The following is a 26,466-nucleotide window of genomic DNA, read 5'->3' as shown; positions in this document are numbered from 1 at the left end:
TGCTACTTACCACAGCTACAGGAGGAAGATTTTACTCCATGCTTCTCTACCTCTATCTTTAAAACCTTTTTGAATAACAGGGTTTCCATCTCTTTAGATTCAGTGAATCCAAGTCTGAAGTTTTTTCCATGGGACTGTGCTATTTTGATTTCCTTGGTGTTGTTTTCTGGGCTCTGTCCATCTGACCTGTATCTCTGTTGCTGTAGATAGTCCCAAACTGGACAGAGCACAGCAGCTGATGGATTTCTGACCATCTGTGACATTGTTGCTTTGCCTTTGGAGTGAAATCCGCAGTAGCACCTGCTTTTTTTCCTCCCCAAAACTGGTGGTCAGCCACTTGTTCCCTATGCTGTATTTATATAGAATTTTTCCTGCCAAACATGGTACCCTGCACTTTTTCCTCACTGAATTACTCTCTGCTTTTTTTCTTCATTTTGAGTTCATCAGGGTGTTCTGAATGTTTTCTCTCCTTAATTGTTTTGCAGCTGCATGACTTGCCATATTCTCCAAAGTAACTAAGTGTACACATTTTTCCAGCAGCAGAGTGGTTAATAAAATTTTGCTGCTGGACATGTGGCATACTGCAACAAAAATCCATCGGTTCCCTGGGTGTTTTATTGTAATTTTGTTATGTGCCTTAAAACTATTAAATAAATAGTTCTTAAAACTATTAAATATTGAAGCAGCCATGTTCTTACTAACAAATTGCCATGTGACTTGAAAAGTCAGTTGTGTAGTTTTGTTGCCTCCCTTTCATCCTTTTCAAAAATACCTGGATCTGTGTTGTAGGGGAAAAAAACCAGACTTTTTTCCTCCTCCACAAATCCTTGTTAGCTCTTACCAGTGTTTTTCTCTTTCCCTTGTAAGTTATGTGCACAGTCTTTGCCATCTGCTGCTCTTCCAGAGTGCCATCTATCCACCTGCTCATGCTCTGAGGTAGCCTGCAATGACTTAGGCACAGTTGTCCCTGTGGTAAATGACAGCAGGCCCAGCCAGTGGAAAAACATCTCATTTCTCTCGGGAATTTTTAAGCTGTTCTTGCTTTTGCTGGCCTGATTTCTTCTTTGGAGTGGTAACAAAATGTTTAGCTCCATCTTGTCTTCTTCTCTGCCAATTCTTAGGAGTTTTTCTGAGAAGCCAGATCATTCCTCTTCCCAAATTTTGGGAAAAGAGCTTTTTACACACATCTTGAGCTTCTTGCTTGGAGCTGTGTTCAGCAGAGTGGACCATTGCAGAGGTGGAGATGCTGGGGCAGCAGCAGCCTGGCTGTCAGTGCTCTGCTGCCCCTGCCACCAGCTTGGCCAGAGCCTCCCTGCCCAGGGCAGAGCCCCACGAAATCCCTGGGAGAAATCCCTGGGAGAAGTGTCGTCATCTGCGGGCTGCACACCAGCGCAGGCGGCTGTTGGCCATCTGTTCCCTGCTGACCTCTTTAGGCAGGGCTGAAGCAGAGAGAAAAGTACTGTCACTTTAGCCCTCACAGGGTCATCTGTCACTGCTCCCCCTTTCCCAGCGAGAATCAAAACTAATATTTCCTCTTGCATGTTAATGAAGCACTTAAAGGTTGATTTGTTGTTGCTTTTTACACGTACAATGCTCATGTTTTTCTGGCTTTTCTCAATTTGTCCCCGGGTGTTTGTGCTGGGTTTTTTTTCATATTTCCTTCTTATTTATTTGACCTAGTTTTGCATGCTGCTTTCTTTTTTGAGGTGATTGGAGAGCTTGTAATTAGGGAGCAGCTTGACTCTTGTTGATTAATGACTGAGCTGGGATATCAAGGGAACAAAGCTGGCACTTTAACAGTCACACCAGCTCCTTGCCTTCCCCCATATTTACTCTGGAAAGGTCACAGAGCTGGGCTCTGTAAAGATGAAGCAGGAAACAAAACTAGCAATAGGCAAATAGAGAATTTTAGTTTATCTGTTCCAGCACTTGTGAAAACAAGGATTGCTGATTCTCTGGTGACCTCTTGCTTGATGTAGGATTCCTCCTATCCATGTGGGTGTCTGCATTGTTGTTTAGGTTCTGGGTGATTTCAAAGCAACAACACCTGCCTCTTCCTATGGGACAGTATTTCAGTTGTCCTGAAGGAATCAAAGGCTGCCTTTCCAGAGTTGGCTGCTCTTTTTTTAATGTTATTTTTTCATCCCATTCCGTCACCACCCTTCAAGCTGTTTTCTGCTTTCATTATTTCATCCACTTCTTTCTTAGAATCAGATCTTGAAGAACTTCCTAAGTAGTCATTGTCTTCCTTTCTGTTTGAAGCTGTATGATACCAGGTTTGGAGAACTCATCTTTGAGAGCTCATGTTGTGCTGTCCAGACCCTGTGTTACCTGTTATCAGCTGTAACAATGCATGGATCTATTAATTCCTCCTAAAAAGTCTCCACAGCCTGCATTTGGAGGATTATTTGCCAGTTCTTTACAGTTCTAGTTTAAAGATTTTCTTTTTTTCCATCTTTTTCCCTCCCATCATCACTTTTAGGAAAAATGCCTGTGCAGGAATGCACAATGGCTGTTGTATGGTGGGGGAAGTCAAAACAAGAGCAGTACTTGAGCAATTTTGTGCAAATTGTAAGATTTCTGTCAGTAAGAGCAACTGTCAAAGGAGGTTGTTGCAGCATGAAGTAGGATTTAAAGTACAAGAAGTATCCTGGATTTAAGGTATGGTGGCTAAACCAGACAAAAACATCTGTAGACACAAATTAATAATGCTGTGCTGGAAAGGCGGTTTTCCTATCTTGCTAAATAAACCTTTAGCATCTTACATGCACAACAAAATTAATGAGGCTGCTGAGGTTTGGAGCAGTGTGGCAGAAAATGACAAGAGAGACAGGTCCATGTTTAGCCCTCATCTATTGCAGGAACTTCTGAACTCTAAAACACTGCATGGGCAGTAATACAAATGGACTCTGCCTGAAGTTTGTTTAAGAACAATATTCCCAAAATGCTTATTGCAAAATGCTGTCAGAATGTCCCATCAGTGCTGATCCAAAATACCAGCTGTGCCTTCAGCCACAGAAGCAATGATACCAACTAGAAAACTCAAGTTCTTACTGAACTTAAAAAATAAACCAGCCTAGATTGGTTAATTTTGTAAAGGGATTAATAAACCTTTCTGCAACAGTGCTGGAGTTGTTCTGGCCATGCCCTGCAGCTCCCCTTGCTTTCCTGTTCCCAGAGAGCTCTCAAGCACTTTAAAGATAACCTTGGGTTAGGCTTGGATTTCATAAGCGATTTGCAATCTGTGAAAACACCACTTCATTCTGTAGTAAAACTCCTTGCTCATAAAACTCCCTCCCGATTCAGATCCATATGTAAGAACAAGGCAAACTCCTACAGGGATATTCTGAGCCACTCCTGCTTTAGAACATGAGCTTTGTATTCATAAATGTTTTCGCGTATTTCCTGCAATAAAGATTAAATTGTCGCTCAGGAAGTAAAGCTGCAACACATGCCTTTGACAACGTAATCAAACTTTATATAGCCATGTTTTTATTGTTTTCCTTTTGTTTTGCTCTTAGATGACTAATTTCTGCCTAAAAGTGACAGCAAGGGTTGCCATCTGAGAGGCCGCTTGGCGCTTTATTTCTATTTTAAGCGTATTTAAAGCACATGTATTCAGAAGTGTCATTATGTAAATCAGTTTGGAAAATTGAACTCCATTAAAAATTACAGTATCATTTTCTGAGCTAATCCGAGGCTATTTTAATCTCAGAAATGAAAAAACTAACCCCACAACCAAACCCCAGGTTTTTGCGAGGAGTGGCACTTCTACCTCTGATGTTGTCATGGCTGTGATAATATGGCAATAAAATATGTTGTATTCTTAATGGAGCAAAATGTTTGCTCTTCTTTGATTTGGAAAATCCACTGATTTGTGGTGCATTGTCTGGAAGCAAAAGTTCATAGTGGAGTTTGGTGTAAGGAATGAGACTTTTGCAGTGGTGAAAATTGATGCTCAGGGTTGGACACTTTTAAGGCTTGGCTGGACCAAGAAAGATTGGACCAGATGATCCTTAAGATCCCTTCCAACCTAGTATTTTAGGGAAGGAACTTGATATTAAAAAAAAAGAGGCCTAAGGAGAAGGTTGGGTAATATGTACTTTGATAGCTTAAAGAAAACTCTGCACGTTAAGCAAAGTGGTGGTGGTTTGTTTTTGTATGGGGTTTTTTTGTTTTTGTTTTTAAATACTGCCCTGAGTGTTGAGGAGGATTTAAATGTAACTGTGGTGTTCTGGAATTGCTGTAATGTCATGGGGTTTGTTAAGTACTAGCAAGAGGAAACCAAAAAGTTTCTCATTTTACATGGACTTGTTTCATTCACCTGCTTTCAAAAACCAGAGAAGGCTGAACTTCCTCTGGCAATAGTCTGACAGCTTGGGAGAGTTCAGTGGCACAGGGCCTTTGTAGAGTCTGCTGTGACTTGGGTAGGGAGCACTGAAAATCAAGGGACTGGATGTTGTTTCTTTGTAGTTCCTGAGATCCTGGGGACTTCTGTTCTCCTCCGAGCTAACAGGAATAAAGGCAAATCTATTACAGTTTCAACTCCGTTTCTTTTGGCAACCTAAGTCATTACTTTGTGCAAAGTCCTGGAAGGAGCTGTTGAAAAGCACAGTTTTAAGTACCTTTGTCTTAAGTGAATTTAGCACTTAAAGGAAATATCTGCTTGCAATTCCTAAGGGCAGATGTTTCCCAAACCTCAGTTTACAGTACAAGGTTTAAAAGGTAAACTGGCACAACCTGAGCAGTCGTGCAGGTGGTGAATTTTTGGTCATGACAGAAGGTGGTTCAATATCTTAAATACAGACATCTAATGCCATTTTAGCTGTCTGGACCTCCAGTGGTGTCCCAAGAGCTCCCAGATGTGCCCAACCTCTGGCTGCTGTTCCACACCCTGGGTCTTGCCATATCTCTCACTTCTGTAAATAGTTTGAGAGCTGTAAAGTGTCTTTAAAAGGCACAGACACCTAAGTTTAGAGCTGTAAATTGCTTGCTGTGGTGTTTATAGCTGGGGGTGACACAAGGGAAGGGAATCTGCTTTTAATTTAGTCTGGAGCTCCATGCAGGATCTGTGTAAGCATTAAAGCATCTGCAGTGGCCAGGATCAGTATTTTCAGGCAAGTGGAAAAGCCAAAACCACAACACCCTTCAGCAACCCAAATGTCAAAATAAACAAACAGACAAAGGCTACAATGTTTCTTTTTTGTAACGATGGGAAACTACTTAGCAAAATGTAAACTTGTTAAAGGCAAAATGTTTCGTGGGGAATGTTGGAAGACACAATGTGCAAAATCTGAAGAGTGGTTGTTTCTCCTTTAGGTAAAGAGCAGTCTCACACATGGTGACAAAAAAAATAGAGTTTTGTAACTAAAAATGCCTTTTTAAACAGCAACAAAAAAATCCAAACAAAGAAAAGGGATTGGGGGCTGCAGGCTTTGGCAAGTTAAATGTAAAGCAATAGTAAATTAGGCTAAAAGTGGTCTCGAGGAGTAATTGGAAGACATTGAATCTAATAATAGTGATAGTAATGGCTTCAGCCCATCAGAAACAGCCTTCTCAGAAGATCTGGAAGGCTGATAAATGATCAGGACCTGAAGAGCTGTCAAGGAAGATAAAGTAGTTATAGAGAAGTAAATGAATTATTTGCATTGGTATTTATTGAAAAGGATGTTGGGGAGAGTCATTGTTTAACCGTTTATTATAGTGATGGACACAGAAAGCAGAGATAGGAAGGTTTCAAATAGATTTCCTTCTTGATTTGGAACGATTCAGGTTAATTTTTAATCAAGATGATACTGGAACAGTCTTGTAATGCAAATTCTTCAGCTAGAATTTATAGGATGAACACAAAATATGATTATTGGAATTCATTTGGCCCTTAGTTTACAACTCTTGAGAACAAAATTGATGCGTATGGGAAATTAATGCAGCATGTGTTTGATCAAAAAGAGAAAAAATAGTTGCAAAATAATGTACTTGCTCATGATCCTCAAGGTAGATTGTGAATCACAGCTGTGAAATCCAGCAGAACTTGCATTAATTAGTCGGGTTTGTTCCTTTTCTTTTCCAGTTTTAAACTTTCTTTCCCTAGAATATGCTAATATTAAGTAGTATTTATAAGTGATTGTGGAAAGAGTTTCCAAATAAAAATCTATCCTTTCTGCATTCTCACTGCCTGCTGTTTTATTTGTTGTGAGTTTCAGTTTTGGAACAGTTTTTTTCTAGTGCTTTTATTGCAGCATTAGCAGCAGCCTTTTTTAGACATGAGATGCAGAAAGTTAGCAATGCAAATACGGATTATTCACCTTCCTAGAGAAACTTCATCTCACTGAAAAGCTCTTCCCAACCTTTGTTCTTATCAGGGAGAAAGAACAAGAAACACAAGAAGAGGAACATTTGATGGAAGAAAAGAAAAAGAAAAAGCAGGAAGAAAAGAAAAAGAAGGAAGGTGCTCAGAAAAAGGTTTGTTCACGTTGCTGTTGTAAATGATCATTTTTTGATATGGGTTTGGGTGGTGATGCTGCAGCATCAGGTGGGAAGGCGCTGCTCCCACACCTGGCCATTCCTCAGCCAGAGTTACCTGGATCAGTCCCTCAGTAGGGACTCTGAGATCCCTGGCTCATTTTCACTGCTGTGCATTCTGCTCCCTCATTTTCTGGATTGAAAAAAATTAAAACAGTTAGGTTTAATTTTTAAATAAGAATTGATCGCTGTCTTTTCTGGAATAAAAATTAGGCATCGTAAAAAAACGGATAGATTCCAAATAGATAAAAAAGAGACAGGTGTTGTGTGGAAGCTGCTAGTGTGGGTGGATTCAAAGAGATGCTGGACAAAGTCACAGAAGTTAATTCTGCTGAGTGTTAAAGGGTTCACAGGTACATTGTGGGTCCACAAAGCCTCTGATCCTTAGGAGAGGGAGGGCTGGGTGGGTAGGTGGGGCTACAGCCATCTCTGCCTCTTTGCCATCTGCTTCAGTCAGACAGAGGTTGCCATTCTCGTATTCCTAACACGTGGAGTTAAACTGACATTCTCTAATCCTTAAATGAATCTAATGCCTGTTTTATGTAAGCAGTTTCTGCAAAAAGTTAGGCCTGCAGCCCTATAATTATTAGTTATAGTTTTCAGTATTGACAAATAGTTGATTTGTTTTGTTCTTTTCTCCTTTCAGGCTGCTGAACAAAAAACCAAAGGTAAATTCATGTTTATTCTTCATGAGCTATTGGATATTTTTAAAAGCTTGTTTAAGAAAGGTTCTTGTAGTTTTTATCCTTTGTGTCTGTTTAATGAGGGGAGTATATCATACTAGGATTGTTATATTCCTGAAGTTTTGTTGGGATTCTCAGCACAAGCCTTGGCTTATCTTGCTGGGTATTCTATGGCAGCCTTTTGACAAGAATATATGGATTAATTTTCTGTGAACCATAACACAGCATATGTCATCTCTTTTGTCAAGACAGATGTAGTTTTCCATTTAGTTGTTAGTAGTTATTTATCTGTTTCAAAGACAAGTAACTGCCCCTCTCCCCTTGCACAATTCAACTCAATTTAATGTGTAAACTCAGTTCATTGAGCTTAGGAGAAACTATTTCCCCTGCTGCCACCACTGCTTGTTTTTTTTTCTGTGTGGATTTTCTGCTTGGGAAACAACTGGAGCTGGTTTGCAGCACAAGCAGGAAGTAGAGGTAAGGAATTTTGAGGGCAGTGGTTTCTCAGGTTCCCTAGGAGAAAAGTTAATGAAGCTGTGGCTTTCAGAAAGGTGAGGAAGAGAGGCAAGGTAATGTCTCTCTTCTGCAGCTGATGGCTTACAGATCTTTTTGTCTAGTCTGGCCTTTGATTTGAACAGTTCTGAACCAGTTCAAATACATTGTAATTTGCTGGTGGGTAATTAGGTGACAGACAGACAAGTGGAGCTTCCCAGATTCCCAAAATTGACTATTAGAGAAGAGCCAAGCCTAGCATAAGGAATTGACAAAACAATTTCTATTTCAAACACTTCTTATGATTTATACAGCAGAAATTAAGTACTACTTCAAAAATAGTGAATTCAGAAAAAATAAAGTCCTAACTGCATGATGAAGACACTGTAACAGTAATTTATTGAAACTCTGACCTTTTCTTTCCAAGATTGTCTGATGTAGAAAGTGTGAAGTCAGAAAGTTGTCATTTGAATTCTGTTGCATCTGCCCTGTGAGATCTCATGTAGTTTATACCAACGAATTTTACTTTTAGGAGAAGGGAGAAGAAGTATGTGAGTCCCACCAAATCTTAGGTACATGAAAGACTATGAAATTAAGATATATGAGAGCAATTTCTATCTAAATGGAATATTTCTGTTTTCACAGCCTTGCATGTTTTGTTCTCTGTATCAGCTCGTTTCTGTGTGAAAAGGTTTCACTGTTCCATAATGGATTATAATGACTTTTTAATATCACAGTTCAGCAGCAGATGTTTTTGCTGTCAGAGTAACTAAATTCATTTTCACGTGTTAATGCAGTGGCTCTTCATTTCTGTTACTAGTGAGACACAAAGCCTTCTGCTTCCCCTCTGTGGGATGTTACTATTTCTGTCTTTGTTGTGACAGCTTTGCTTTTAATTGCTTGAAACTGCCACGTTTAAGTTTCTAGTTGATAACTTCAGTTTTTCAGGTATGCTTGTGAGTTTGTTTCTTTCAACTTTAGGGACTGCATTTCTCAATCTGTTGGATTTTTTGGTTCACTATCCATGTATTTAAGCATCTTCTAAGCTACTGCTGTAAAATATGAATCAGGAAGAAGACAACAGTGAATAAAGGTAGTTATGTTAGAGATTAGGATTTATTTCCACTTTATAGTGCAGTTCCTTCCATTTGTCTCTAGGAGGGATGTGCATGAGCTTATGAGAGGTAGCAGGAATTTCTTAAAATATAAAAAATATTAATGCAAAATTAATGAGAGGAAAAATTTGACTGAAGTTTTTTCCTAGAATATTCAAAGTTGACCGTAATTTAATTTATCTTTATTGCAGCAAGTGTTTTATTTGGATACATTTTCATTTGTTGAGTGACAAATGCTACTAGAACTAAAAGGCAGCACAGAGATTATCATTGAATTTAGTTAATTTATTTCCTATCTGGGACACAGCAATTAAATTAGTTGTGAAAACAGGATGTCACAGTAAAACTGAGTGAATGGACTGCATCAGGTAATGCATGCCAGTGGGGAGGATGTATTAAATCAGAGATTAAAACTGCACTGGAATTAGATGTTTTGCAAAATACAGATTTTGGTAGGTGAGATCTTTATAAATATGACTTAATGGAGCTGTTGTGGTAACTTTAAAAAAATTGCTTCATTTTAAATGTGGGTCACTGAGTTCTGCAACTGTATTGCCACAGCAGTGACAAGTGCTTGCACCAGTTGGTTCCTAGTGTAGAAAAATAAATGCTTCAAGTGCAGATGGGATCTGGAAGGGTTTCTCAGTTTGTTTTTCAGCTGGCTGGGGCAGTGTGTTAGTACAGTTCCTCGTTTGCTCTCTGCAGTGTTTGTGGAGGAGAAGGCACTTTGCTGGAGTGGGTGGGCAGGGCTGGAGAGAGGCAGGGTTTGCCCTTTGGGTTGGCTTGTTCTGTGCTAAAAACCTCTGACCAAGGTGCTTGCTAATTCCTCTTAATTAACAGTAAGTTTTTCATGGATTTGCGTGGCACAAAGGTGTGGAGTTGCTGCTAATGAACTTGTTTTGTACACGGAGCTCTGAGCTGCTCTGGGCTGTTGCAGGTTCAGAGGCCTCAGGAAAGAGAAGGAAGGAAGAGGAAGGAGGTTTCCTGTGGGGGTGAGCTGTGGTGTGTTGTCAGCTCAGTCTGGCTCTGAGGCCTCAGCCCCAGCTGAATGTTTCCATTTGTGATGTGGAGCACAAACCCCTTCCAAAATAAACATGCATTTCCACCCTTAGGGGAAAGGTATGTGGCTGCTGCTGGAGTCCAGGGCCAGAAGCTCAAACAGCTCTTGCATCCACTGACACAACTTATTTCTTCTGTTTAAACAACAATCCAGCCCTTTAAGTCTTCTCTACATAGCAGCTCCTTCAATTTCTGGGTTTTTTCCTGCAACATTGTTTGCCTGAGTATTTTTGTGAAGCTGAATCTTTTATAAATACCCCGTAGACAACAATTCTAGGGAATGTGTGAAAGGAAGAAAGATTGGAGAGCTGATAAAGAGCTGAAATGTTTCTCAATTACTTGAAAACAAATGAAAGTAGTCTTCCTGTTCAGCTGGAGAGGAGCACTGCAGAATTAGATGAGGTGGGAAATGAGCAGGTTTTTATTGCACATTCAAGTTACTGTTCTTTTATGGTAATTTTTTTGAGAGCAGGACTATTGAGCACAGGCTATTAGTGTTTATTTTACATGTATAAACTCTTGCCAGTTTATATGCACTTGATCAAGAAACTTTGTGTATAAAGGCTTTTCTAATGAAAACCTTCAGCTGTAACTAGGAGTTCTGTTCTGTATGGTAAAGGATCACTAGTATGGGAATGGCTGTTATTTAATAACTCCAGGGGACTTTAAGGGAGCTGTGCTTACCATAAATATTATCAGGGTATATTTTGCTGCCTGCTTCTCTTCTAGCCATCCTCCTGCAGGTTTAATCAGCACAGGTGATCAGTTCCTTGCCTGCTTCACTCCCACCTCAGCTGAATGCATTTGTCTAAAGCTGATATAAAATAGCTTAAGTGGTTTGTTACTCAGACATCTACCACGGTAGTTGAAAGGCAAAGTAGCCATCCAACTCCCCAGCATTATCTGCAATAAAGGTAAGTGTTAAATCTGCAAACAGAGAAGTAAAAACAGTTAAATCTATATCACAATTAGTCTAACACAGAATATATTTTGGTAAATATTTTTATTAGAAGTGTGAGCTGGGAAATATTCCTATGCCATTACTGTAAAGCAGAGATGGTTAATCTCTGCCTGTTGGACCTCCATGGTCCTTGTAAGCCTGTCTGGCATGTTCATGGCATGGGACAAGTAGAGAGAGGTGTGCTTTCCAAGGGGAAGATGGCAACTTCAGCTCCCTGCTGGGGGATGATACAGCAGCAGTGCAGAAGCTGGAGTGGCTGCAGAAATGCTGGGATCCAGCAGCCTGTCCAGCAGTGCCCATCCTCTGTTCCAGTGGAGCAGTGGCTGCTGAGCTGAGCACCATTCCCTCCCATCTGTGGTGTGCTGAGGAGCTGTCCCCTCCCCCAGGCTGGCTGGGCTCTGTGCCTTGGGACTCCTCAGCGTGTGATGATTTTAATATGCAACTGGCAGAGTCAGGGAGGTTGTCTGCAGCCTGGGAGATTATTCTGCCAAGGTTTATGCTTTAATACATTTTATTTTGGGAGACTTAAAACATTTTAACAGTGTGTGGTTGCTTGGTAAACCATTGTGATGTCACGAATGTTGGAATACTTCCTTTAGGTTGCCTGTAAATTTTGCAGAGCATTTTTTATTCCACAAGCAGTGCTGTATATTTTACCTGGAGGAATATGATCAACTGTATTATAAAGGGGAGTTAAAAGGAAAAAAAAAAAGAATGGATGAAAATATCTGAGATCCCATCCCCTGCTCTGGCATTTTTATTTGGAGAACAGAAATAGGAGCATACTTGTTTTCAAAGGCAGGTTATTTTCATTTCCAAATCAGCCATGTAGATTGTTGCATATTTTTAAATTGATTTTTTACTTACCCTGCCCTAATGGGCTGTTAGAATGTTCTCTGCCCATGCTTGTGAGTGTGTGAATCACCTTCCTGTAACCTCCATTCTGCCCATACAGAAATGCAGTTTGTGGATATTGATAATGTGCTCCTTCTGGCTGTGGTAGATGTTACTGATGTTTAGTGGTAATTCCATAGGAAATAAGGGAAAATGAAGCTTTTTAGAGAATCTCATCAGTATTTTAAGTAGAATTGTGACGATGTGTAACACAATAGGCCTTTTTTAAAAAGAAAAGTCTGGAGTTTTTCTGGTTCATGTTATATTATTGTAGGAACCAGCAGAAGCTTTTTCCATAAGATTAGAAAATGTGTTCTAGCCTACAAATCAGGTATGATTTACAACAGATTTACAACCTCTGACTCATTTGAGTATTTATAGCTTATGCTTGAATATCTGCCTCTGTCATCTTGTTAGTTAAGTGCTGTGTTTGTACTGAACTGCTGCACATTGTAGTGACAAAATGTGCCATAAATCATCATTGCAGAAGGAGGGGGAGCACTGCAATAAGTTCTTCAATTAGATCTTAATATGCAGTCACTTGATAACTTAATGATAACCTGTGGCCATACGTTAAGGCTTTATAACACAAAAATGTTTTCTTTTTGATAAACGTTATCATGGGGGTGTTTTGCTATTATAAGTATCTTTAAACAAACATGAATTTGTTCATAAAACCGACTGAGATATCACTTCTCTGATAGAGGAGTAATTACCATTTTACAACCTGCACAGAATAGAGGGTGGAGGTAATTTGTGAGTCCAGTACTGGGTGAAGAGGCGTAGAAAATACAAAAAGATTGGAGCAGACAGGAGGAGCAATTTGCATAGTCAAGGAGACAAAGCAAGAAGGATGAGCTGGGAGGGTTGGAGTTAAATAGTAGAGAAAAAAACTTCAGTTTCCTGCCTACTTTTTTTTTTTTCAAGTGGAATGACAGTGACAGGCAGTAGCTCAATGGTATTTAATAGATTTTTTGCTATCACAAGTGCAAGAAATACTGAGTAACTTCAACACTGTCATTATGAAGTGAAGGAGAAAAATTTAAAGTAAACAGTAAATGTATGAATAACCTTTGGTAAACTTTATTTGGGTTTGTAGCTCTTTCTCTGTGTGTCTTGCTGGTTTGCCAGTCAAAGGTGCCCAACAAGGGATTTGCATTAGGAATTGGTGTCTTTTTGCAGGAGAGAGGGTTTGTCAGGGCTGGACACCCTGAGCCCTGCAAGCAAGGGCTGACAGTTCTGAAGGTTTAAATATTCTGTAGCTCTTGTGAAGCTGTAGGCTCCTGAGCTTTCAAAGAAATGTTCTTTTCGGACAACAAAGCACCAAAGCAATTAGTTCACGTTTTTGAGAGAAAACATTTATCTCTTGAAGAAAACCAAACATAAAACTCCAGAATTATTTGAAAATAAAAGAGAAACCATGAGATACTTTCTTCCTGATGTGCTCCAGTCCTGAGCTGGATTTACAGGACAGCTGCCCTCAAAGACATGCTTCAGTATCTTTGCCTGGAGTTGCTGCTGCTTTGCTCCAGGAAAGTCCTGCTCAGCTCTTGCCTTGTGAGCTTAGCAGATTCTTCATGTGGGGATAGAAAAGCAGGTGAGAGCTCAAGTAGATACTCCTAGTGCTCCTCAGGTAGTTTCTATTCTCCTTAGAGAAGGTCTGTAGTAGTTTGCTGTTACACAGATTTAGGCATGTGCTTTTAATATAAATACAGGCAGAATATTGCTCTGATCTTTGTTGTGCTTTGCTTTTTCTGTTTTCTCAGTTAGGAATGATCTGGGTTTGTCAGATTGAAGATGACAATAGCCTGACCTTATAAATCGTTAGTTTTAGAAGTAGATAAAAATGGGAGCTTTCTAACGCCAGACACAGTTGGTTAAAAGCACTTTTCAAATGCTCTGGATGTTATAAGGTTTGATATACCCTGCTTGAAGGCAGCAGGACAACATCTGCATAATCAGATTTCTCTTTACATTGTCCATTGTCAAATCCATTTCTAGCCTAGGACGTTATCTCTCTGTGAATACCCTGTGAAGAGAGAGTAAGTGCAGATCAGGTAACACCAGCTTGGCTTTTCCACTCCAGACCCAATTGTCAGGGTGCCCCTTGGTGGGAAGAGCTCTCAGATAAATCCCAGCTTGCTTTCTCAACAGCAAAACTGCCAGGACAGTTGTTGACAACTGGATATTGTGGAAGATAAATTTTAACACAGCTGCACCATGGTGATGTTGTTGGTTATGATCAAAGTGCACACTGGGTTATGGGTATTTATCTGCCCACAGTGGCTGCTTTCCTCCCTGCTGCTGTTCCCCAGTGCAGTATGTGGAGCCTGTGGGCTGTGAAATGGTCAAACTGCTGCTCTTTTGGCATTGCAGCAGCTCAGGCATTGGCAAATGCTCTGTTCTTCTGTCAGTCTGCTTGTAAAATAAGTGTTTTCCAATTATAAATAGAATGTTGTCTGATACTTGCTGTCCATCAGAGAATATATGCACCAGTATTTCCTTTGTAACATGCCACTTTTGTATCTACTTATAGCAACAGCCAGCCATCCCACATCTTTTCACTCTTTTACCCACCCAGCAGAGTCTGAGATTTGTTTCCTTGGAAGTGACTTTACAGCACAGCTCACCTGTTCACCAGTGTGCTCCTCCCTTCACTCTCTGATCTAAAGTCTGTTGTTCACTTTTATTCTTCCTTTAAAGAAACACATGCACAAAGGCAGTTTCTTCTCTGCCTTGAGGCCTGCCTCATGCAGCTTTTCATGGAGAAGGCAGCTAACAGTTCCCCATGAACAAATGACCTATCAGCTTTGATTTATCTGCAGTGTGCTGACCACTTTCCATTATTAGATTATCATCTTGCTACCTGGAGAAGGCTTGTAAGGCATATAAATATAATGTTGATAAGATCGGCAAACTGTGAGCTGGAAGAGAGGTTCATCAGGAAATGTATTAGCTCACTTTGGTAACGATTGTTTCGAGATACATGCTGGGTTTCTAAGGTTACCTGATCCCTTCCTTGGGAAGGATGAAATCCACTTTGAACTGTAACACTAGTACAGGCTCCTGGAATAGTTACTGTACAAACGCTGGAGAGGGTTATCTTGGGAAAAGGAAGGGAATGAAAATGTGTTCTTGATTCTTTTACACTGTGTGTGAAGCATTTGGCCCGAGGGACCTTGTGTTCTCCTGTTGACTATCTGCTGTTGACATTCCTCTACTCTGAGAACCCAGACTGCCTCTTGGCTTCCCTGTGTTTTGCCAGATTATTTTAATGTTTTTCCCGAGTTGTTAGAGGTGGTAGCTCATACTTCACAAATCCTACAAGACTACTTAAAATGTCTGTTTAACCAGCTCACGCTGGTAAACGCTCCAAAGCTTCTGCTCAGGTGTTCATCGTGCACCTGATCCTTCAGGTTATTCCTGAACTGGTTCAGGCAGTGCAGTGTGCATCAGCATCCAGAGAGGAGGTGATTTTCCCCGCAGGCATCCTGCCCCTGTGGGGTGGCAGCAGTGGCTCATGCTAAGCTGTCATGTGGGACCTGTCTTTAGCAGCACCCCTGAATGCTTTGGACGCTGCTCAGCTGCCCCGGGCGTGGCAGCCACTGGGATTGTTGTTTGCCCAATGGGAACAGCTGAACTTGGTGTGACTCAGGCTCCTGATGGCCTCTTCCCATGTTAACAGGAGTAGTTCTTTGTCTTATCATAGCCTCCTGAAGAGCTGTCCTCCAGTTTTCTGGATGCTCTTCATGTTTCAGGCATAATTTCCAATTTGGCTGTTCTTGCTGTCTTTTTTTCATCAGTCTTTAAAGAGCCAGACTTCTCACCTTTCCATGGCCAGACAGGCTCTTGTGAACTTTTCCTTTAAAGCATAAAAGTTACTAAGCTAGAGAACTGACAATTCTTCAACTCCATTAAAAATTCAAATGCCATATTGAGGTCTTACTATCACAGGACTAGATATGTCCCTTTGGATCAGCAAAAGGGATAGTCTTAATCTTGTCCCCATTCTCAGACAGGCCCAACAGATGTTCTTGAAAGATGTTTCGATTTTTGTTGGAAAGTCATCTTCATATTCAGCCAGAGCAGTCTTTCCTATAACTTAAATCCCTTCTTTGTTGGCTGCTTTGCCCAGTTTGTGGACAGCTGATATTCTGTTCCACTGCAGGGACCTTTTTGTGTCTCCTGGTTTTTTTTACTTGACAGTCCATCCCATTTTTCCTTGTGCTAGTGTTTTCAGGCTGTTTTTCAAACCATAACAATTTACATTTTTCTCCTTTGGAAGTCCTTCCACTGAGTGCAGAATTATTTTTAAAATGCAGTATCTGTATGTTGTGGTTTAACCCCAGGCAGGAGCTCAGCCCTTTGCTCACTCTCCCCATCAGGATGTGTGAGTAAAAGTGAGAAAACTCGTGGGTTGAGATAAAAACAGTTTAATAAGCAAAGCAAAAGTCACACACACAAGTAAGGCAAAACAAGGAGTTCATTCCCCACCTCCCATGGCAGGCACCAGGACAGCAGAGCTCCAGCACAGGTGACTGACTGGGCAAGACAAACACCATCACTCCAAGCATCCCCATCTTTCTCCTTCTCCCCCAGCTTTATGTGGTGATCATGACACCATCTGCTGTGGAATATTTGCTGGGGTCAGCTGTCCTGGCTGTGTCCCCTCCCAGCTCCTTGTGTCCCCCCTTGTGCCCTCGCTGGCAGTGTGGGGTGAGGAGAACAGCTCTTGGCTGTCTGTGAACACTGCTCAGCAATAATGAGAACACCCTGGGTTATCAGCACAAATCCAAACCACAGCCCCAAACCAGCTACTGTAAGAAAATTAACTCTGTCTCAGCCCAAACCAGCACACTGTGATTGGAGAATTAAGTAGCCTTTCAGTTCATCTGTGGAGCAGTAACCTGCTGCTGTTTACAAGTCAAACCTAAGGCTGATTTATTTTCTGTGCCTTTCAGGCTCACCCCATGGCACAGCTCTGTAATCCAGGCTGTTCCACAGCAGTGCTGACTCTTCTCTTTCGATTTTTTGTCTCTATACTCTGCTTTGAGAAGCTCCCAGGTTTCAGATGCCTTAACTCTGTAAGGACCTCGATTTGATAATGTGCAGTTTCTTCTTCACTCCCCATTTCTCCTGTGTAATCACTACCCATTTTCCCTCTGCAGGTAGTCCCCTGAAGAATACATTTAAATACATTCCTTGCTTTCATTCCCCCACAGTTTCCACTGCATTGTTCAAGCTTGATTGACAAACCATGAGAAAACTTCCTGCAGGTGCTGGAGGTGTCAGGCTGTCCTGTCCTGCACTGGCAGTTCTTTCCTGCTGTACACATGAGCACCTGGCATCTGAGGGGTGACTCTCCTCAACAGGAGAAAGTCTTCAGAGGGAAACAGGAAGAAAATAATGTGTTCAGTGTCCCCTTTCTGACATAAGTTCCATCATAATTCATATCTTGCTATAGCATCCATATCTTGCTGCCAGTTTCCAAGAGTAATAATTTAATTTCTTTTTCTTTGTTGTATAGTTATTTCTAATCTTGGCCAGTGATCACTGTGGGAAATTAAATGAGAGGTCATGCTCAGCCTCCTCAGTTGTTCAGCTCTTCCTTCCCAGAAAAGATCCGTGGAAGATTTAGTGATTTTGTGCCTCATTCTGGCTACTAAGACTTAAAAAACCCCTAATTCTAACTTAAAATCTGTGGATAATAAGTTAGATGCACAGTACCACTGAACACTCCAATCCATAATCCCATTTTACTGATACCTGGGATGTAGGTGGGATGTTGAAACTCATCTTTTTCCACCCCACAGGCTTGTCACAGTCATAACTCACCATTGCTTTTCACGTTTGCTAGAGATTCAGGGAATGTTTTAATCCTCATTTACCATATTCTTTTAGCAGCACTGCTGCCTTTCCTCTGGGTGTTGAGCTGAGCTGGGCTGATGTCATTGTCACCCTGTGGCCAGTGGCAGATGTGGCAGCTCCGTGTGCTCCCTCTGCTGTCACCAGCTGCCTGCTCAGCACAAGCGCAGCTTCTTTCTGAAAACTAAATAATGAATTCAACCAAATAATGTGGTTTGTAATTCTGAGAAGTGATTATTGTTAAATAATGCCCGTTTTTGCCCAGATTGCCTTGGTGAGTCTCTAATATGAGTTCAAGTCAGAGGCATGGGGACAGCATTAACACCATCAGCTGGCAATTCTAACTTCTGATTTACATGAGCAACTGGGAGCATCTTAGGTTTGCCTCCCAGCTGTCTGTCCTACTCCAAAGTGCAAAAATCTGCTTTAAAAAACAAACTTAATAATGCATTGTTAAGTACATCTGCACAGCCATTAAAGAAAGAGTTGTTATTTTTGTACCCTGCCTAGGCAGACGTGGTGTTTTCCTCTTCGTTTGCAATTGGGCTTATGGCAAAAAGCAGAAATAAAGCTCTCTAGAAACTGGACGGAATCACTGAAAGTGTGGGAATTTACAGAAAGCATGAGGGGAGGAAGAATCTTAGGATATCACATATTAAACCAAGCTGTATTTCTTCTTAAAATGCTGGTGTTACTTCTTTTAGCTAAACCTAAGCCCATTTCTGTGAAGTAACTGTGTGTAATGCATGTGGAGTAATTAGGTATTCCTTCCTAGTGAGGGGAAGACATGTGTCTAAAATAAACTGAGCAGAATTTTTGAATTAAAATGAAGTAATAATATTAAGTTATTATTAGTAATCTTTATTAAAACATCTTTAATTTCTTTTAACATTCATGTAATAGAATCTGATTTACTGGGAGTGGCATTTAATTAATTTAATTCAATTTAGAGAGTTAACTCTATTACATATTAGTACAGAAAATTACCTCTGAACAGTCATTTCTCACTGGTGACATGCAATAAGTTAATTTAGCTCGGAGTTCGTTTGGGTGCATTGTGAGTTCTTGGTGAAAGTTGCTATGGTGACAGCCTGGGCTGTCACTGGGACAACAACCCTGCTGGAAACACGGGATGGATCCACAAGGATGGATTCCTCTGGACCTGGTTTTCCTGGTCAGTGTGGGTGCTGGAATCTTGGGGAGAGCTTCCTTGGGCACTGCTCACTCCAGGGGTGTCCTGGCAGAATGAATTCACTTGGTTGGTTGGGTTTGCTCTGGCTCCACTTCATCTGCAGGAAAATGTCTGCTGAATCCCCATCAGGTTTTAGTCTGCTTTCCTTTAGGAAATTTTCCTGAAGAATCTGAGTAGGAGAAGGGCTGTAAACTGCTGGAACTGCTTTCTTCATGTTTCTGAATAATTTAAATCCTGTTTTTCATATGTTGCAATAATGCATGATGGCACTGGAGACATAAAAAATCTGTTCAGCTTAAACTAAATTAATGAAGAGTTTGCTTTGGATTCAGTGTTAAATCAGAAATGCAGAGTTTGCTTCAGACTCTCCAGTGCAGTGTGTCTGTCAGGTGGATGAACTCCTAGTTCAGAGCAAAAACCTTCCAGGAAAGAAACTATCCTTGAAAGCTCATTCAGGAAAACGCTATTGCATCTGAAATGTCATGTTTAGCTGTAAAAGGAAGTATTAAAAGAACTGAAATATAATTTCTAAGTTCAGTGTATTTTCTTCCTCCCCTTCCAGATCAGTATGCAGATTTAAACACTCGTTTGTTTGTTTTATCTCTAGAGCATGGCTTTAATTTAATTGGGTTCAGCTGAATAAGGGATCACTTTTCATTTCAGGCTTCAAGTTCTTCTCATCTGGTCATTTCTGAAGGCAAAAATGGCCTTCCCATGTCTTTTTATTGCTAGGAACTGTATCCAAAGTAGGATGGAGGACCCCAAACAGGTTTTTATGATAGAAAATAATAAATTTTATTAGTACAGTCTCCTGAAGTGACAACAATATCCCTGTGGGTTTTGTATGTTAACCTACTTACTCAAAGCAATGATTCTCAAAATAATTTTGTGAAATAAAAATGAACATATCTTCCATTATCCTAATAAGGACACAAGATTTTGACATTTAAGGCCAAAGTATTTCAGGTTTACCTTTCCCAGAATTGGCTCCATGCACAGTTTCTCAGGGTGATGCTACCTGAAACTTGGAATGAATCCACACTGCCCAGGAGTGGGGCAAGCTGGTCCATGCTGGACACTCTGCTGGCTCTGCTTCAGTTTTTCCTGCTGACTGATTTAAAATGATAGCTCTACTATCTTTAGAGCTGTAGTATAAACATATGAAGTCTTCTGTTGAGCTAGAATGTGAACTGGAAGGTTTCTGCCAAAATTACAGAGGCCTGTTACTGGTTGCCCACAGAATTGTTACTATTTTAGTGTTGCACATAAAATATTCATTCGAGACCATAAATGTCGGTGACAGGAGAGCCAAGGCTTTGTGTTTACACAGTGCTTTAGTCAGTGTGACATGTGTGCCCAGTCCCATGATTCCAGCAGCACAGGCAGTGTCAGGCAACATTACACTTCATAGCTCAGCAGCAGCCCTGTCATCTGCAGGCAGTCACAGCGTGGGCATGTCTGAAAGGAATTAAATAGCAGCACAGCCTGCTCCCCCAAAACAGAAATGAAATACCTGCAGGAGCTGTTTTTCTGGTTTCCAGGAGGAAAACGTGATGTGTCTGGGCTGTTGGACCCGGGGTGTATCCACACTCTCCCTGGACACTGATTTTGGGCACACAGGCAGGAGGTGTCCTGCACATATTGATCTCTCTGACCCCATGGGAAGATATTGATCCAGAAATACACACTGGCAATTTTCAGGCATTCCAGAAAATAGCCCCAGAGAGTCCTTATCTTCTTTCCAGCTCAAATGTTCACACCTATTCAAAGTGTGAAGGAAATTTCAGGCTCTTGCATGAAGTAAATTAATGGATTCTGAGGTTATCCTAATTTTCAATTTCTTATGAAAGTACTAGTTACTGAGAATTTTCATACTTATTTTTTACAGCAGAAACCCAATTGTTAAACCACACACACAAACGTATTTACTCCTCAGTCTGTGCCTGGAAGTGGTCTGTGCAAAGGAGGGAAAAGAACACATCTGCTGTGATGTCTGCACCATTTGTAAATTTGTTTTTTAAAAATTCTTCTGCGTATGAAAACTGTGTGTAAAACATTGATGAGATTAAATGCACACAGTCAGCTTAAAATTGAGGGATTCACTTCTTGGGTCTGCCCAGATTTCTTATGTGGCTCTATACGAAGTTATTTAATCTGTTATTATATGCCTGAATTTTCCCCCTGGTGCTTGCAGTGATGATAGAGTTGGTTTTGTGTAATTTAATTTTAAGCTGTTTCCTGTCTTCTCTGACTCTTTGACTGTGTAGTTACTGCTGGAGCAACACTGAGGAGGGTTTGGAGGGTGAGAATGGGGGTGAAGGGGGAGCACTTGTCCATGGCAAGGAATACAAGATGTGAATTCTCTATCTGTGAAGAGGTCTGAACACTCCATAGAAAATCTGATATCAGAAGCCTGAAAATACTCTGCCAGCATTTCTAAATGTTTGCTGAGAATCCTGCTCTTCATTCAGAGCTGCCCTCTCACTTAAATTTTACAGTAGTAATTTCCTGCACCAGCTAATTCGTCTCACCAATGACTCTTATCTCCCTCCTGTCCTTTTCAGGCAGTTGTTAATGCTGTTGTTTCTTAACATTATTAATACCAGTGATTAAAAACTTCTAATAGCTTCATTATTTTCTTTTAGAATAGCCAAGTTCTCTTTCTAATGCCAGTGTATTGCCCCGCTCTGGAGGTGGGAATTGGGTTTAATTCTGAATCCCAAGGGAATACTCCTCTGCTGACATGTCAGAAGCTTCAGAACAGAGAGCAGCTTCTAGTTAGGTGTATTCGTTTATTTATCTGTTGCTTTACAAGGGGCAAGTGTTTGGACAGGTCTGTGTGTGGAGAGATGGACATGATTCATGCTGGTATTTGAGTCCCATGGATTCAGAGCTGTGCCTTCCCAGCGCCTGCCCGATGGAGAACTCCCGCTTGAAAGGAAACAGATGAATTGTTAAGTCTTGAAAGTTACCATCTGTTATCAGTTCCCGTCCTGCAGGAATGCAGCTCTGTGGATTTAACTGTTCCATTGCCCACAGTGCTGATTGCTAGCCTGGACTGCTGAGTTTGAGGCTGATGTGTGCAGTCCAATTGCTGCTCATCAATTAGCTGATGGCAAACCCCATGTGTGTGCACTCAGAGCCTTCAATAAACATGAGAGAGTTTGGCTTGCACTGGGAGAGCATCATATTTGCTTTGGATTATCAATCTATTGTTGATGACAACCTATCAACCTAATTAGCTGTACCATTTTTAATGGCACAGCTAATTAATTGTGAATTTAAAATTAAAATTATAATCAGTGCTAACGTGGAGGAAAGCAGTGAGGAAAATATTAAAACTGTGAAAAGTGTAAGTAATCTTCACAAGATTGCTGCGTGTGAAACCAACCTGAGTAATGTAGAATAGGATTGAAAAAAACCTTAAAAATACATGTTGAGTCACCCAAAACAGGTTTTGTATCTTTCTGTCAAAAGAAGTATTTGTCATCCTCTCTGCTGACAGATCTGAAAGAAAAGAAATATAGATGCTGTTCCAGAAAGGGAAACAAAATCTTGTGTCTGAGCTCTGAAGTACTCAAGGATCTGTGTTTTTATTAGGAGCTTCTCCAGCTCTTAGGAACAAAATTCAATTTGTGAATACAGGGTTGTGTCAATAGAGTTGGGCTCTGGCTCTTTGCTGCACAGAAGTTCTGCCTCAGGGTGGCTGTGCTGGGCTCACCCAGAGGATTCACCATGGTGGTGAAGGGATAAAATGTCATTCAGGATTGATACAATTTCAAATTTACATTAATCAAGAACAAAATTGAGAGATTCTGGCAAGTAGGGCTGGTGAAGAAAGGCCACATCTGAAACTTATTTAAAACCCAGCAGAAGCTGGGGGGAGTGCTGTGACTATCAACCTGAGAGAAAAATGATTTCTTTGTCATGGCTGAGGGAAGTGGGAGACCTGAGTAAGATGGATTCAGAGCTCTGTTTTACATGTAGAGGGGCAGAAAATTTGCTCTAAAGGTTCTTGAGAGGTCATCTATTCCATCCTCTTGCCCTGAGACAAGATCACCAAACCTGTATCATGTCTGCAGATAATCCTTAATCATCCTTATTGTTGGAAATGTGAGTCTAAATCTCCCTGACTTCTATTTAAACCCAGCAAGTCTTGTCTTATTCACCATGGGGTGGAGCAAATTATTTCCCTCTCTTCCTTTGTAATTTTTTTTCCTCTCTTTAAATTTGTGTATGCAGTGTGTTCTAGACTGACAATTCCCTTACCTTGGTGTGCTGTGGTAGTTCCCATTTCCAGATTCCCATTTTGTACTCTTTCCAGGTGGTCCAGCTCCATCTGGAAGAGAGATGGTCAGCTGTGGATACAGGGAAGGCTTTGTGATAGCTGTGTGTTTATCCCATTGGCTTTTTACCACCTTTCTGATTCTCTTTTTCTCCCCTTTAGTTTGTGATCTGCTAAAGGATTGCTTCTCTTTCTGCAGAACTGCTGTGGGGCGAGTTGTTTGCTGCTCTCCATTTAATTCCTCCTGCCTAACGACGTGACTTTCCTTATTGAATTGTAGCAGTTCTGTCACATCACTTCTCCAGCTCCTCTCTGTTGAGCTCTGATCCTGTCACACAGCGATCTGACCACCCCCACCTTCCTTCTCCCATCTTGGTGTCATTTGCAGATTTAATAAGGATATTCTCTAGTCCATCATCCAGCTGTTAACGAAATATTGAACAGCGTAGGCTCGGATCAAGTCCCCATGGAATCTATTCTGAAACATATTCTGTTTTGACAGCAAAGCCATTGATTCTCCCAGAGAACATTTCAACCAATTTTACATTTTGCTCACATTTCCCCACTTTGCTTATGACAATATCAAATAAGAATGTCATTCCAGCAGCCATTACATAGTTAAGACATATAGAGTGAGCTTTGGCTGGTGGGACACGAGTGGGAAATGTGAGCAAACAGACAGAACTTGTTTGAACTGAGGGAAATGACTGGGGCTGAGGGGAGGGAAGAACAAATGAGTGTCAGGGTAGGAGTCAGGGGTCAGCTGGATTTGTGGATACATTGCTTTACAGTCGAAGTCGAGCTGGGTGGGGAATGAAGTCCTCAATGCTTCTCTATTTCAGACCTTTGCATAAAGCCAGCAGTTAAGAAGGTAAGACCTTCTATTGTTGAGAAATCCTAATCACTGATCTAGAGGTTTTCCATGAACTTTGCAGCTTCCTGTTAATTCCTACTCTGACTTCCAGTTGCCTGGCAAAAAAAAAAAAAATCAAATTTTGTGTAGAATGTCCAAGTTGGTAGAAGCAAGAAGTCTGTCAGGAGAGGTGGGTTATAGATGAGATTTTAGAACTGAGATGGTGAAAGACTAAGGAAGGAAATGTTGTAAAAGACAAGAGAAGAAAGTGGAGGGGAAACATCTGGAAGAGGAAGCAGAAGATGCACCATGGTCAGTTGGGAGGTCAAAAAATAAAGTTGGGAGGGGGAAAATAAAGTTAAACCCGGAAAATACTTTAGTTCTGAGTATTAGATAAATGATATCATCAGGAACTGGCACAAAGTCAAGGCATTTCTTTAAATAAATGGTGATAAAGTTCTAAAGCCACAATAACACGTGTTTTTTTGCTTTTATCCCTCAATGTGGGCTTTAATGTCAAACAGCAGCTTCTGGTTACATTATTAAAGCCACTACGAGTACTGCGGAAAATAAGTTTTGGGATTATCTTGGCTTTAGGCTGTAACTTTTCTGCAGGTTTTTTTCCCCAGAAGTTTGTAATTTTGGAGGGAAGGGATGATCCAGACCAAAACTTGGCCATTTTTTGTGTAAAAACATTAGAAGAGGTTTTTCTGCACTAGTTCTGAGCACCTTTGCTGTTGCCAGCAGATGTCACTGTGGATAACAAATCCCAGCACTTAGGAGACAAAGGAGGTAATTTGCTAAATGAAAATTCAGCCTTTGAAAGTAGATTGGGGGGGGGGGCAAGAATTTTTTTCCCGTACCAGACTTTGTGAGCAAATAAAAATGGGTTTCTCACTCTTGAGGACGTGTATTTTTGCTCACTCTAACACTGTGCTTTTCGGCTGTCTTCATCTGACTTGGGTAAGTTGCTGGCGCTCTGTGTGACCTCGGAGGGGGTGGCTGTGGGATTGTGCTCCTGCTCAGCTTTATTTGGAAAGCCTTTAGGATTTGGAGGCTGTTTCAACCAGCAGTGGATGTGCTGCAGTGTGTGTGAGCAGGGAAGTGGCCATGGAGGAAGTGGCTTCATTAAGGTTGATTTGGAGGGGGGAGCAAGATGAGGAAAAAAATTGCCCATATGATTGGCTGGGAGAATAGCTCTGAATTATGGGATCCATCTGTTTCCTGTAATGAATTCATAAACCCATCAAACAATGACCTGAACGAATTGCTGAAGGAAAAAAATAATACACTGGCATGATATGTTTAACGCAGTGAGGCATTGGCATTGTATAATCAAAAATTCTCCTCACATCCAGCACTTTGTAATGGAGCTGCTGTGTTTAATAGAAGCTGTAAATAAATCCTGTCACAGTAGCAGCCAAGAATGCATTTCTGGGTTTAACTGTTTCTCTTCTGGAATGTCTGGTCCTCGAAGGCTTTAGAAATGCAAGTTTTATAGAGCTGGAGTGGGAGATTCTGAAATGTAGAGAAATGTTAATGAGGTGAATGAAAGGAAAAAGCTGCCATAAATCAGTATTATGTGGCTTAACCAGTTTCTTTCATTTATGCATGTTCTTTCCTTATGTCGTAGAAATGTACTTAAAAGCTATTGTTGTAATTGAAATCTGTTAGACTGATCCTATTCATTATATTAATAAAATCCACCTACAATTGCTCGTAACACTTTTTTATGCAGTTGGGATTCCCGAGATTGTAATCATCAAAAAGCATATGGAGTAATTATTGGATTTGTTTGGGTAAAATTGGATTAAGAAGTTTAGATACCATTAAGTACTGATAATTATTACAAGCAAGCTCATTGTTTAGTGTATGTACAGCTCGGAATGGAGAGTAAGCAGATACCCATCACAAACATCTTAAGAGCAAGCAATCTCAAGGCTTTCATTTTCCGCCTTTAATTGTATTTTTTGCAGGAGGCTTTCTACTGAAATGTTTTTGCTTTAGCTCTTTAATCACGTGCTGGTTATGAAAATCACTCGGTGTTAAATCCTTTCCCCCACACGATTTAAACAACATTTTTCGCATTCAGGCAAATTTCCCCATAAAAGCTGTGTTTTAATTCCTGCCTTTCCAGCAGCTGCCCCCATGCCATGAGCTGTGACAGCGGATTACTCGCAGGTGGAAGGGTGGACAGGCTGCTCCTGGGGGCTGCCAGGGCTCTCTGTGGGTTGGCAACTCGGCCCTTGGGGCTGATTAAAGGCAGAGCTCCCAGTGCCAAGGCTGTGCCTGAGAGAGGCTCTGGCTGCCCTGCTTTTGTGCCTTGCATGGGGAAAACCTCTGTTTATCCTGTGTGTTCTCAGGGTGCAGCCCTGCAGGAAGGGCAATGGCTAAAGGGGTTATAAAATGCTGGTATTGCCAATATCACACGGCAGTTAATAATTAGGACATCCAGGATAGACACTTGGAACATTTGGTATTTCTCACAGTGCATATCAAGTGAAAATTGCTGTTTAAACATTGCTGAGGATGACTTGGGAACACA

The 26,466-nt window shown here is 40.9% G+C and overlaps 1 protein-coding gene across 13 annotated transcripts in view; it reads left to right on the top strand.

Moving 5' to 3' along the window:
• TNRC6C (trinucleotide repeat containing adaptor 6C) overlaps positions 1-26,466 on the top strand; it is a 201,284-nt gene that overhangs the window by 116,958 nt on the left and 57,860 nt on the right. For all 13 annotated transcript variants that reach the window (XM_085077879.1, XM_085077889.1, XM_085077883.1 and 10 more), the window contains 2 exons: positions 6,363-6,462; positions 7,169-7,190. In XM_085077879.1, the coding sequence (XP_084934005.1) occupies positions 6,400-6,462; positions 7,169-7,190 (85 nt within the window). In that variant the 5' untranslated portion in view covers positions 6,363-6,399. Of the gene's footprint in view, positions 1-6,362; positions 6,463-7,168; positions 7,191-26,466 lie in introns of those variants that run through there.

The sequence above is a fragment of the Lichenostomus cassidix genome, chromosome 18 (genome assembly GCF_008360975.1).
Source record: "Lichenostomus cassidix isolate B80296 chromosome 18, HeHo_3.0, whole genome shotgun sequence".
Lineage (NCBI taxonomy): Eukaryota > Metazoa > Chordata > Aves > Passeriformes > Meliphagidae > Lichenostomus > Lichenostomus cassidix.
Note: the sequence above shows the minus strand (reverse complement) of the source record. Positions and strands in the feature narration are given on the sequence as shown.